Below are 15,106 nucleotides of genomic sequence, written 5' to 3'. Positions count from 1 at the left end.
GATTTGTAAAAGATAACGATGCCCCCGCCCCTACTAGTGGGACTGGGAAAAACTTATGTACTACATGTATAACCTGGTAAATCAAAAGTATAGTGTAGACAATCAACAAAACACACAAAAGTGTAGACAATCAACAACAACTACATTTCTGTGTGTTGTTGATTGTCTACACTTCTGTGTGTTTTGTTGATTGTCTACACTTCTGTGTTTTGTTGATTGTCTACACTTCTGTGTGTTGTTGATTGTCTACACTTCTGTGTGTTGTTGATTGTCTACACTTCTGTATGTGTTGTTGATTGTCTACACTTCTGTGTTTTGTTGATTGTCTACACTTCTGTGTGTTTTGTTGATTGCCTACATTTCTGTGTGTTTTGTTGATTGTCTACACTTCTGTGTGTTGTTGATTGTCTACACTTCTGTGTTTTGTTGATTGTCTACACTTCTGTGTTTTGTTGATTGTCTACACTTCTGTGTGTTGTTGATTGTCTACACTTCTGTGTTTTGTTGATTGTCTACACTTCTGTGTGTTTTGTTGATTGCCTACATTTCTGTGTGTTTTGTTGATTGTCTACACTTCTGTGTTTTGTTGATTGCCTACACTTCTGTGTGTTTTGTTGATTGCCTTGACTTCTGTGTGTTTTGTTGATTGCCTACATTTCTGTGTGTTTTGTTGATTGCCTACACTTCTGTGTGTTTTGTTGATTGTCTACACTTCTCTGTGTTTTGTTGATTGCCTACACTTCTGTGTGTTTTGTTGATTGCCTACATTTCTGTGTGTTTTATTGATTGCCTACACTTCTGTGTGTTTAGTTGATTGCCTACACTTCTGTGTGTTTTGTTGATTGCCTACACTTCTGTGTGTGTTTTGTTGATTGCCTACACTTCTGTGTGTTTTGTTGACTGCCTACACTTTTGTGTGATTTACTGAATGCCTAAACTTCTATATGTTTTTCAGGATTGTGTTCCAGCTTGTCGATACCAGAGTGCCAGAATGTCAAACACACTCATTTTCTCCTTCCTAATGTATTTGGTGATGCAACTGTGGATTCTGCTTTGCTGAGATTTAATTCTTATAAAAACCAGAGCTGCACAGATAAAGCCATGTTTTACCTCTGTAATCTGCTGTTTCCCAGCTGTGACGTCAACACTGGTTTTATCAAGTACCCATGCTTTAGTCTCTGCAATGGTGAGTATTTATATGCGGATTATTTTTTGTTCTAAATACACCCCTCCTCCACCTATTCTTCTCTATTTACATTTCTCAAATTACATTGTCTAAAGGAAGACCTGTACTGAAACATTAATTTTAAATTTATGCAATATTTCATTCTTTGACAAGTAAGTGTAAAAGATTGGGCAACAGGCGTATGAATACCGTGTTCATACATTGAGACATTGTGATCATTGTTTGCAAGGAGCATTTAGTTTTTATGGTTAGAGATTTTCCTACTGATCTTGCGATAATGTTGGAAATCTGTAGGGGAGATTTTACTTCTGCAAGCAAACATCTAAGATTCTCAACATGATTATACTCTCTGAAGTTTGGGCCCCAATTCAAATGTAACTTCTGAGTATGCTTGTATTGACTTTTATTATATACCCATCAATGTATCATTCATTGATACTGTGGATTTGACAGCGTGTGATCCGGTTTTCCGGATCACCACACTGTGGTTTTCTGATTCCGTATCAGTATCCTCTGAAACTGATGCGATCACAATGACGTTACAATGCATCAACGCAACGTGTTTTGCTTAAAATATTGGCCGCGTCACAAACAAAACTGCATCCACAAAACATAATTTCACTGTATGTCTGTATTTTTGATAATTTGGATTACATTTAGTATCATATAAATGTGGATTTAAAATGCATAGGGGGTATTTAATAAATTTATCATTACTACAGTAACTTGATCCGAAGAGTTGGATCACGTCGAGTTGACAGGTGCAGATCATCAGATCAAATTCGACGCTTCGCGTCTTGTGTGATCTGATGATCCGCACCTGTCAACTCGACGTGATCCGACTCTTCGGATCAGGTTACTGTAGTATTAATATATATATCGAATGACATAACATTTATATCGTTCTATCACATCAAACTTCCCTAGATTTATATTGACTTATCTAATGACAGGACATTTATATCGTTCTCTTACATCAAACTCACCTAGATTTATATTGACTTGTCTAATGACAGGACATTTATATTGTTCTATCACTTCAAACTCCCCTAGATTTATATTGACTTGTCTAATGACAGGACATTTGTATCGTTCTATCACATCAAACTCCCCAAAATTTATATTGACTTATCTAATGACAGGACATTTATATCGTTCTCTCACATCAAACTCCCCATGATTTTTATTGACTTATCTAATGACAGGACATTTATATCGTTCTCTCACATCAAACTCCCCTAGATTTATATTGACTTATCTAATGACAGGACATATATATCGTTCTCTCACATCAAACTCCCCTAGATTTATATTGACTTATCTAATGAGAGGACATTTATATCGTTCTCTCACATCAAACTCCCCTAGATTTATATTGACTTGTCTAATGACAGGACATTTATATTGTTCTATCACATCAAACTCCCCTAGATTTATATTGACTTATCTAATGACAGGACATTTATATCATTCTCTCACATCAAACTCCCCATGATTTTTATTGACTTATCTAATGACAGGACATTTATATCGTTCTCTCACATCAAACTCCCCTAGATTTATATTGACTTATCTAATGACAGGACATTTATATCGTTCTCTCACATCAAACTCCCCTAGATTTATATTGACTTGTCTAATGACAGGACATTTATATCGTTCTCTCACATCAAACTCCCCTAGATTTATATTGACTTGTCTAATGACAGGACATTTATATCGTTCTCTCACATCAAACTCCCCTAGATTTATATTGACTTATCTAATGAGAGGACATTTATATCGTTCTCTCACATCAAACTCCCCTAGATTTATAATGACTTGTCTAATGACAGGACATTTATATCGTTCTCTCACATCAAACTCCCCTAGATTTATATTGACTTGTCTAATGACAGGACATTTATATCGTTCTCTCACATCAAACTCCCCCAGATTTTATGAAATGTTATGTTACTTGGATACCATGTAATCATGTGACCTGGTATTTTCAGTGGTAGATTTCTTGTATTGATCCTTGACCAGGTCATTTTTACAGTGTCTTTGGGAGAATAGTTTTGTTGGAGCAGAAATGCTTACAAAGTTCTACAGTCTGTCACTATAGTTACAAATTTGAGGACAGTTCCTGACAATATCCACAATCTTAAGTATATATATGTATTTAATATCCTGTGTAATATAACTTAATATAACTGTTTAATAAATTAGAGTTTGATGTGATAGAACGATATAGTCCTGTCATTAGCACTGGTATTAAACTGATGATAGTAACGATCGTTACTATCATCCCAAGATGGCGGAAGGAAATTCCGGAAAGACCACGTTTACTTATTATATCTATTTGTATTGTTTATTTGCGAATGATATGTAGGTAAGAAATATCATACACTAGCAACAATTACGATCAGGTGTTATTTTATCTTTTATAAGGCTCATATGAACAGAAAATTCGTCGTTGAAAAAACAGCGAGGATGATAGTAACGAAATTGAATGATGATAGTAACGTAAGAACTTTCGTTACTATCATCCTTGCTGTTTTTTCAACGTGTATCCTGTGTAATATAATAGTAATAGTCCTACATGTATCCTGTGTAATATAATAGTCCTACATGTATCCTATGTAATATAATAGTAATAGTCCTACGTGTACATGTATCCTGTGTAATATAATAGTAATAGTCCTGCATGTATCCTGTGTAATATAATAGTCCTACATGTATCCTGTGTAATATAATAGTAATAGTCCTACGTGTATCCTGTGTAATATAATAGTAATAGTCCTACGTGTATCCTGTGTAATATAATAGTAATAGTCCTACGTGTATCCTGTGTAATATAATAGTAATAGTCCTACATGTATCCTGTGTAATATAATAGTCCTACATGTATCCTGTGTAATATAATAGTAATAGTCCTACGTGTATCCTGTGTAATATAATAGTCCTACGTGTATCCTGTGTAATATAATAGAAATAGTCCTACATGTATCCTGTGTAATATAATAGTCCTACATGTATCCTGTGTAATATAATAGTAATAGTCCTACATGTATCCTGTGTAATATAATAGTAATAGTCCTACATGTATCCTGTGTAATATAATAGTAATAGTCCTACGTGTATCCTGTGTAATATAATAGTAATAGTCCTACATGTATCCTGTGTAATATAATAGTCCTACATGTATCCTGTGTAATATAATAGTAATAGTCCTACATGTATCCTGTGTAATATAATAGTAATAGTCCTACATGTATCCTGTGTAATATAATAGTCCTACATGTATCCTGTGTAATATAACAGTGCTACGTGTATCCTGTATAATATAATAGTTCTACGTGTATCCTGTGTAATATAACAGTGCTACGTGTATCCTGTGTAATATAATAGTTCTACGTGTATCCTGTGTAATATAATAGTCCTACGTGTATCCTGTGTAATATAATAGTTCTACGTGTATCCTGTGTAATATAATAGTCCTACGTGTATCCTGTGTAATATAATAGTTCTAGGTTAAAAACTAGGAGGAGTTAACCAACCCATGACAAAGTTCAACAGCCTTTTAATTATGAGGAATTTGACAAAATTGTATTCCTGATGATGTGCACAACTTTAGTTTATATATATGTAAGAGGAGTTAGACATACAACCTTATGAGTGTGTCGTGACCCTCACCTTTGATCATATGAATGTCAGGCTTGATTTTTTTTTTATGTGTTCTGTGACCTTCCATCTGTGTAGAAAATCATGAAAACTTGGTAGTTGAAATCTGCAGAAATGTATTATTCCAAATATGACTGACAGTTTGAATGTGTTTCATGGGGATATTTGTTCCATTAAAACAGCTCACATTTCTATTCATAACTGGTAGAGAAATTTTTTCTCAAAAATTGACAGAGCAAAGCATCTACATGTACTTTAAACTTGCTTCTAATGTTCTTTTATCTGATATACTTGAAGAAAATGCTGTCAGAGATTGAATTATTTGCTCAGTATTCTTACAATAATTTGCAGATGTGCAGGCTGCCTGTCCAGAGTTTATCCTAGCTAACTCTGCCTACTGCCAGAACTTCCCATCTACTAACTGTATAGGACAAGGTACTTTATAGCTCAGGAAATGGACATCAATCTCAATTTCAGGAGACAGAATGTGTTGATTCAATTTTTTGAGCAGTTTGAATCCAGTAATGAATATATCATAAGAGACTAAATTACTTGTAGTTATGCAAAAATGAAAGCTTTACAAATTAATATCTGTATTGTACGGAAGCCGATAGGTGCCAAGGTATAGAATTAATATTTATTTAACTTAATTTAACTGGCGGCCGCCACTTATTAACTGGCGGCCGCCATATAAATCAAGTGGCGGCCGCCACTTAATTTATCTGGCGGCCGCCATTTAATTTATGTGGCGGCCGCCAGTTAATTTATATGGCGGCCGCCAGTTAATTTATATGGCGGCCGCCAGTTAATTATATGGCGGCCACCAGTTAATTATATGGCGGCCGCCAGTTAATTTAACTGGCGGCCGCCAGATAAATTAAGTGGCTGCCGCCACTTAATTTATATGGTGGCCGAGACTCAAATTAAATCATTTATATGGCTGTCACCAGTTATTCAATTCCTCTCTCTTTCTCTATCTCTCTCTCAAAATGAAAAGGGTGCAACCCTTCCCAATGCTTAGTAATATGTATGTGATATATATATATACAATTAAGAGCATTAAATCATTGTGTTTCGATTGTACTGTTAAATACGTAGAACCACGGGGCTGACCCTCCATTTTTTTGACAACGTCAATTTCTATTATTTTCACATGCAAACTATAATTATTTTCACATGTGAAATAAGATTAATTGGCGGTGTGGCCCCCACCCCACTCTTTTGGTGGTAGTAATGAATGGTAAAAATGTAATAATGAATGAACTGATCAATTGAAGAATGAACGGAGCCCCCTCCCTCCAATTTAGGAGTACGAAGTTTGGACAAAAGAGACATTTAGGTTCCTTTTTTGCTTGTCAACAATTGTAGAAGACAATTTCTTATCCGACTGTCCCTATACACTTTGAAAAACGATGCTGCGTGTTTGCGTACTATTCTAAATTACATTGTTTTTGCAATTGGCAGCCTCCATATATGAATTAAGTGGCGGCCGCCAGATAAAATAACTGGCGGCAGCCAGTTAATTTATATGGCGGCTGCCAGATAATAAGTGGCGGCCACCAGTTAATTTATATGGCGGCCGCCAGTTAATAAGTGGCGGCCACCAGATAATAAATGGCGGCCGCCAGTTAAATTAAGTGGCGGCCGCCAGTTAAATAAATATTAATTCTATACCCTGGCACCTATCGGCTTCCGTAGTATTGGCAGTAATAATTTTTTGCTTCAAACTTCATGCAGAAAAATGATTTTAATATGTATGATAATAGATCAAATGGTTACCAATCTGGACCTTTTCAGATATCAATTGTCTGACAGTGAATGCTCCGGAATGCACTGCTCTAGGACTGAGCTATACTAACTTGCCCAACACATTTGGACACTCAGATCTAACCATTGCCAAACAATTTTTTGATCAATTCAATCAGCAAAGCTGTTCACCGAGAGCTGTATTCTACACATGCCTGATGGTTTATCCGCCGTGTGAGAGTAGTACCGGTGCTATGAAATACGCATGTCAAGAAGACTGTATAGGTATTTTTCTATCTCTCTATCTCTCCCTCTCTCTCTCTCTCTCTCTCTCTCTCTTCTCTCTATATGCTTTTCTGGTCATATTTTTCTGTAGGTGTGTCCATTATCAAATTTTCACATTTCTGATTTCTTCTCCAGAACAAAACCACTGGACTAATTTCAGCCAAATGTCAAATGTGCCACAAATATCCTTGGGTGAAGGGGATACAAAATTATTTAAAGGAAGGGCCTTGTCCCATTTCAAGGGGAGATAAGATAGAATTGTTGAAAATGTCTTATCCAAACAAGGAGATTGACCTCCAACATGCAGGAGATTTGGGGGTCATTTCTGGGAGATTTTTCAAGAACAGTTTTCCAACATATGAAGTAATTTAAATAGCCATTTTGATTCCTGATTCTTATTTTTGAAAATTGAACCATTTTACTTGCTAATATATTTTTCAAAGTCAAACAAATCAAAGCTGCAATCTTGAAATTCTAATATCGAAACATAAAGAGCTATGCGAATCCGTACTTATGTATATTTAGAATAATGTTTTATCATGGTTTAGAAGTCTAAAGATGATTTATTGATGATATACTAGTTTTCAAGGTCAATAATTTTTTCTTATTATCCCCCCCCCCCCCCCCTTTTTCTTTTAAAGCCACAATCTCGAGACCAGAATATGAGAAAAGAGAGAGCTATATAAATCCATAATTGTAATGATATCTAATAATGTTTTAACATAATTTGGAAGTATTGAAGGTCAAACAATAGTTGCAATTTTGGGAATCCTCATTTTGGCTAAATTAAGGAATTCAAGGTCAGAGCTTTGCAATGAGGGAAATGAATTGTATTTCTACTAATCATACAACAGAAAATATCTTATCGGGTGAATATTGGCGATTAGGCTGTGGAAACTGATTCTCTTTGCGTCGGTCCATGTTGGACTATGATCAATAACAACCACTTGCATGTCTTGCCAAATGTGACCTTCTTTGTTGAAGAGTTCTCCTACAGGCTCGGTCACGCGTTTGGTTTGATGGTTGATCGGTGGATGTTGGTTTTCTATGCCTGATATTTGTAGTTTCCCAACATATTGTTGTCCACATTGTTTACAATTGATGAGGTATATGCAGTTGTTGGTTTTACAGGAGAGTTGACCTAATATTTTTTATAAGTTTTGCCTGTAGTGAAGCTTTTGAACGTTTCTGAATCATGGCTAAATTTGCAACGCAAACAGCGCTTTGTTGAAAAGCCTCCATTGGGTAGAGGGTTGTCCAATCTGGCCCTTACCACCAAATCCTTGATATTTCTGGGTCGTCTGAAGACACCATTGGTGGCTCCCCAAATTCTCTTGCCAATCTAGGATTATCCAGGAGTTTAGGGAAGTTATCCTTTAGGATTTTGTTTAGGTCCTTCAATGTAGGGTGGTAAGTGGTGACCAGAGGTACTCTACAGCATTTCGTTTTCTCCCTATACTGTAACAGATAGCGACTTGTTACCTCGTTTGCATAAATGAGACTTTAATTGTTGACTTTGCTAGGACCGTCAAACTTGGTACACATACACCTTATGCCAAGCAGAGGATGTCTATTGTTTTTCAAGGTCAAAGTCGTATGATTACTTAGTAGAAAAACCTTGTTTTCGTTATGGATACAGATATTGCCCTGAAATTTAGTCGCAAGCTTCCTCTCGGAGGAATATATATTCAGTTTGTATTTCAGCTGGATTGGTGCACCATGACCTACTTTAGAGGTCAAACAATAATCCAGATTTTTTTGGTTATGAATACAGTTACTACCCTGAAATTTTGTCACAACCTCCCTCTCAGAGAAATACATAATCCTTTCATATTTCAACTTGATTGGTGCACCATGACATACTTTAATGCTAAAAGTAGGTCAAATAGTTTTCTGGACTTTTTCTCATCATGGATACATTGAAAGTCTACTGGCCGTATGTTGTACCATATGCGGTACTTTTGATTAATTTATGATATAACGTACATAGTGTGAATTAATCCCATGCGGAAAAAACTACACCTATAGTGTGTGTGTGTTTGTATGTATCTCTCCAAAGAATGCATGTGAGAATCCCATAGAAATAAGGTACATGTAATGACGGTGTGTTTGGTAATACATTATGAGATGTGTGGTGTATAAATGTGTAGTGTATAGAATTTGTCCATGAACATATTGTGACCTATTGTTGACTAATGCGTGTTATCTTTGTATAGGTAAGGTGATTCTGGTGAGCATTGTGACCCATGGTCCTCATGTTTGCATAAACACCACTTAACTGATATGTAAAATGATTACAGTGTATCAATGTGAAATTTGTGATGTAGCATGCCTGCACTCTGTTATTCCTAAAGCAAACTTTGGATAACATATCCAAGTCTTGTGTTTGCATGTTTCAGAATTGCTGGAACTGGTTCATTTTGTGATATAGAAACAGTTCTAAACTGGCACATGATTGATGCCTGCCGACTTTTGTAGGCATTAATTATTATTTGTTACTATGATTGACTAGACATTTTAAGTGAATTAAATGTTGTTGTGTAACAAATTTTCCCACAATGCACTGTAACACTGATACTATTGTAGCTGTGAACAGGGAATGTGGGAATGGAACCCAGTTAGCCAATCCTCAGTACTGTAGCCAGCTTCCTGTCATCAGCTCCGGCAACTGTTACCAGATACTGCCATCTGTCACCACAACATCTGCCACCACCACATCTGTCACCACCACTGTATCTCAAGGTAGACAGATCCACGCCAGAGATAAATGAGTTATACTCAGTGGAATTTCTTAAATAATCAAAAAGATAGAATGGACCCCAAAAGTAAAATTCCAGACCCCAAAACTTGTACACATCCCTCAGGTCCTGAAAATTAACTTGTACACATCCCTCAGGTCCTGAAAATTAACTTGTATACATCCCTCGGGTCCTGAAAATTAACTTGTATACATCCCTCAGGTCCTGAAAATTAACTTGTACTCATCCCTCAGGTCCTGAAAATTAACTTGTATACATCCCTCAGGTCCTGAAAATTAACTTGTATACATCCCTCAGGTCCTGAAAATTAACTTGTACACATCCCTCGGGTCCTGAAAATTAACTTGTACACATCCCTCAGGTCCTGAAAATTAACTTGTATACATCCCTCAGGTCCTGAAAATTAACTTGTACACATCCCTCAGGTCCTGAAAATTAACTTGTACACATCCCTCGGGTCCTGAAAATTAACTTGTACACATCCCTCAGGTCCTGAAAATTAACTTGTATACATCCCTCGGGTCCTGAAAATTAACTTGTATACATCCCTCGGGTCCTGAAAATTGGTAAGGGCAATTTATTTCCTTTCTTATGCTAATTTTCCATGCATACTTTGAATAAGTTTTATTTGTTCTGTATCCATGAAATTTTCAATGATACAACACCAAGGTTTTACAAAGTTATGCTTCTGCTCAGATTTTCTGATTATATTTTCAGTAGAGAAGTTTGGAGAATGCCAGGATTTTTTATATGATCATATTATTTCTGTATGAACATGAGTTATTGAACTTTGGTTGGGGATATATGTCAAATTAAGTCCTTGTTAGGGGAGACAATATTCACTGATATATTGACCAATTCTTGTAATATTTCATATGATAATAACATGTTCCTGATATTAAGGATGGAAAGCACTACATATATAACATGAGATTGGACTTCTCTATTATATACTTTAGCTTTATTATACCCCCCCCCCCCCCCCCCCCCCGCAACAAGTTGTGTGGGGGGGGGGGGGGTATACTGGAATTGGGTTGTCCGTCCGTCTGTAGACGCAATGGTTTCCGGGCTCTAAAGCATTATCCTTTCCACCTACCATCACCATATCATATATATGGACTACCCATGGGATGAAGATGTTCCCTATCGATTTTGGGGTCAAAGGTCAAGCGCACTGGACATCGAAGTAGCAATATGGTTTCCGGGCTCTAAAGCGTTATCCTTTCCACCTACAGTCACCATATCATACATGTGGACTACCCATGGGATGAAGATGTTCCCTATCGATTTTGGGGTCAAAAGGTCAAAGGTCACGTGCACTGGACATCAAAGTAGCAATATGGTTTCCATTTAAATTCTTTAATGGCTTTTTTCATCGCATGGAGATGCTGTGTTCCTAGATACCTTTTGGATCATAATACTGAAGTTTTACCTATTGCCAACACCCTTTGGGAGATTGGGGTAAGCAGGGGGTATTCTTAGTGAGCATTGCTCACAGTACCTCTTGTTCATTCTGGTTCAAAACATATAATGAGATTGTGTATCTTATAAAAAAGGACACTGATAGAATGTTTTTATGCCCCATAATCGAAGAATCTGGGGCATATAGTTTTGGTCTGTCCTTCTGTCTGTCTGTAAAGCGATAACTTTTGAATGCATGGTGATAGGGCTTTCATATATCACATGTGCATTTCATATTGGCAAGATCTTTTCTTGTTGTCAAAATTTTTGACCTTGTGACCTTGATCTTGGAGTTTGACCTACTTTTTTAAAACTTTAATCTTGGCCATAATCTTTTTAATGGTTGGTGACAGGGCTTTCATTTATATTGCAGAGAAATTGAGTATATAGTAATGATGAGCAAGGAAGCTTCTACCAAAATTGTAAATTTCATGATCCCTGGGGTAGGGGTTCTGACCCCAGGGTGGGGCCAAACTTACTATATAGTGTTTATTATAATAATAATGATAATATTAATGATTGGTTTTATATAGTGCTTTTTCCAGTGTATGCTGCTCAAAGCGCTTTACAATGCATTATTACCCCGACAGACCTTATATCAATCTAGAACTTTCACAGCCTCCTAGGAATCATACAGTGCAAGCTGCCGTTACAAGCGCTAGAGCACTAACATTCTAACAATATATTTCCCTGTCTATAACCAGGTACCCCTTTTACACTTGGGTGGAGTGAGGAAATTCATATAAAGTGTCTTCCCCAAGGACACAACGTCGGCCCTGCCACGGCCAGGACTCGAACCCACGACCTTTCGGTTGAGAGTCTGACGGCCTAACCACTAGGCCACCGACGCCACACTTAAATAACATCTCCTTTAGTGCTATTGATACTAAACTGAAACTAAATGGATATTAGGAAGAGCAGGTAAATTTGATGATCCCAGGGGTAGGGGTTGTGGTATCAGGATGGGGCCAAAATGGTCAGTTATTAAATGTGTGAACAATAGAAATTTTGAACTTCTTCTTGATAACTATCATTCCAATTCTTTTCAAATTTGGTATGAAGCATCTTTGGAACAAGGGGGACATCATTTGTAAATTTCAGGACTCCCGCACCCCTGGGGCCCTAGGGGTGGGGCAAAAATTGCCCAAAATTTACCAAATTTCAAAATCTTCTTCTCTATAACTGCACATGTGTAGGAAAAACTAAATGCATAGTGATGTAGAGCAGGAAAACCTCTACCAAAGTTATAAATTTCATGATCCCAGGGTAGGGAGTCTGACCCCAGGGTGGGGCCAAACTTACTATATTGTGTTTGTGTAAAACACTTAAATAACATCTTCTTTAGTGCTATTGATACTAAATTGAAGCTAGATGGACATTTAGAAAGAGCAGGTAGTTCTTGATCTAAATTGTAAATTTGATGATCCCAGGTGTAGGGATTAGGGTGGGGCCAAACTTAGTATATAGTATTTATCTGTAAGTTTGCTGATACTGTATAAAATCTAAATGCATACTTAGGAATAGCAGAAAAGGATTTACAAAAAATGGTGTATTTCACAACCCAGGGTTTTGACTCTAGAATGGGTCCAAATTAGTCACGGCTTTTAATGTTTTAATGTTAATAAACCTATATATTATGTAAAGCCTTTCATCAGTATGCACTTTTGAGGGCATTGAAGTTTTAAGAACACATCTTGTTTTATACTGTAGCTGAACATTAGAATTTAGTTTAGATATTCAGAACAGGATATTTTTTCTAGATTTCATAGCCCTTGGGAGTAGTGATACTTTTTTCACTAATACTCAGGTGACCGATAAGGCCTGTGGGCCTCTTGTTTCACATGTGTATTTCTATTTGACAAGACCTTTCTTTAGGTATGAAATTTTTGATCTCGTGACCTTGACCGTGGAGTTTGACATACTTTTAAAAAACTTTAACCTTGGCCATTATCAACTTTGCTGCTGTACAGGGGCACCAGTGTTTCACAAGCACATCTTGTTTTAAGGGATAGAGTTGTAGTAATGCTTTATTCCTTAAAAGTAATGAAGTCAAGACCTAGGGTACAGAAGTACAAGGATTTTGTCCTACTGAAAATCTTTTTGGAGTGCCATATCTTTATTATATAAGGGGTATCATCACACAAACACATTAAGAGATTACTGTTGACAAAATTATTTACAAAATATGGCTATTCATTGTTTACAAAAAAGTGATGGAGCTTCTGAACAATATATCATAATGTTGTACAATTACAGATATCTGTTTACCACTGCCAGTTCCTGAATGCCAGGCTTTGGGCCACAACACAACTCTGCTGCCCAACATATTTGGACACAGGACAGTTGGCGATGGTGTAGCTGTGTTTGACAGTTTTAAGGCTAAAGCCTGCTCTCAAGAATCCATGTATTACCTATGTACCTTCCTATTTCCAGTGTGTGAGGCAGGTGTTGCAAAAATTCCATGTGGAGATTTCTGTCGAAGTAAGTCTTAGGATGTACTAATGTAAACAAGAAACTAAGTAATAGAACTATAGAAACATGCACCATCACTGTCTGCTACGGTATATTGTGTGTGATGATGTCGTTTGTTTAGAGGTCATCACTGTCTGCTACGGTATATTGTGTGTGATGATGTCGTTTGTTTAGAGGTCATCACTGTCTGCTATGGTATATTGTGTGTGATGATGTCGTTTGTTTAGAGGTCATCACTGTCTGCTACGGTATATTGTGTGTGATGATGTCGTTTGTTTAGAGGTCATCGTTGTCTGCTACAGTATATTGTGTGTGATGATGTCGTTTGTTTAGAGGTCATCACTTTCTGCTACAGTATATTGTGTGTGATGATGTCGTTTGTTTAGAGGTCATCACTTTCTGCTACAGTATATTGTGTGTGATGATGTTGTTATACCCCCCAACGAAGTTCTGGGGGGTATATAGTAATCAGTCTGTCCGTCCGTCTCCAGATTCGTGTCCGGGCCATAACTTCTTTGTTCTTTGACATAGGCATACCATATTTGGCACACAGGTGGATCACCATGAGACGATGTGTCGGGTACCTTCATGACCTCTATATGACCTTGACCCTTGACCTTAAGGTCAAAATTAAAGGTTTTTTACAATGGATCCAGGCCATAACTTCTTTGTTCTTTGACATAGGCATACCATATTTGACACATGAGTGTATCACCATGAGACAATGTGTCATGTACCTTCGTGACCTCCATATGACCTTGACCTCAAGGTCAAAATTAAAGGTTTTTTACAATGGATTCGTGTCCGGGCCATAACTTCTCTGTTCTTTGACATAGGCATACCATATTTGACACATGAGTGTATCACCATGAGATGATGTGTCATGTATTTTCGTGACCTCCATATGACCTTGACCTCAAGGTCAAAATTAAAGGTTTTTACAATGGATTCGTGTCCGGGCCATAACTTCTTTGTTCTTTGACATAGGCATACCATATTTGACACATGAGTGTATCACCATGAGACGATGTATCATGTACCTTCATGACCTCTATATGACCTTGACCTCAAGGTCAAAATTAAAGGTTTTTACAATGGATTCGTGTCAGGGCCATGACTTCTTTGTTCTTTGACATAGGCATACCATATTTGACACATGAGTGTATCACCATGAGACGATGTGTCAGGTACCTTCATGACCTCTATATGACCTTGAACTTTGACCTCAAGGTCAAAATTGATTATAGGGTTTTGACATAGTCATACCATAAGACATGGGTGTATCACCATGAGAATATGTGTCAGGTACATTCATGACCTCTTTATGACCTTGACCTTTGATCTCAAGGTCAAAATTATAGGTTTATACCATGGATTTGTGTTCGGACTATATCTTCCATTTTCTTCTTCAAAGGCAAACTATATTTTTACATTCAGAAAAAAGGTAATTTATGCCTATTAACAACACCCTTTGGGAGATTGGGGTAAGCGGGGGGGTATTCTTAGTGAGCATTGCTCACAGTACCTCTTGTTT

The 15,106-nt window shown here is 37.0% G+C and overlaps 1 protein-coding gene across 6 annotated transcripts in view; it reads left to right on the top strand.

The window, feature by feature from the left end:
• The window catches only part of LOC125648397 (uncharacterized), a 131,203-nt gene that overhangs the window by 65,355 nt on the left and 50,742 nt on the right, over window positions 1–15,106 (top strand). For all 6 annotated transcript variants that reach the window (XM_048875448.2, XM_048875445.2, XM_048875447.2 and 3 more), the window contains 5 exons: window positions 956–1,186; window positions 5,201–5,284; window positions 6,647–6,880; window positions 9,467–9,622; window positions 13,357–13,581. In XM_048875448.2, coding sequence (XP_048731405.2) covers window positions 956–1,186; window positions 5,201–5,284; window positions 6,647–6,880; window positions 9,467–9,622; window positions 13,357–13,581 — 930 coding nt within the window. The remainder of the gene's footprint in view (window positions 1–955; window positions 1,187–5,200; window positions 5,285–6,646; window positions 6,881–9,466; window positions 9,623–13,356; window positions 13,582–15,106) is intronic.

The sequence above is a fragment of the Ostrea edulis genome, chromosome 6, assembly GCF_947568905.1.
Source record: "Ostrea edulis chromosome 6, xbOstEdul1.1, whole genome shotgun sequence".
NCBI lineage: Eukaryota > Metazoa > Mollusca > Bivalvia > Ostreida > Ostreidae > Ostrea > Ostrea edulis.
Note: the sequence above shows the minus strand (reverse complement) of the source record. Positions and strands in the feature narration are given on the sequence as shown.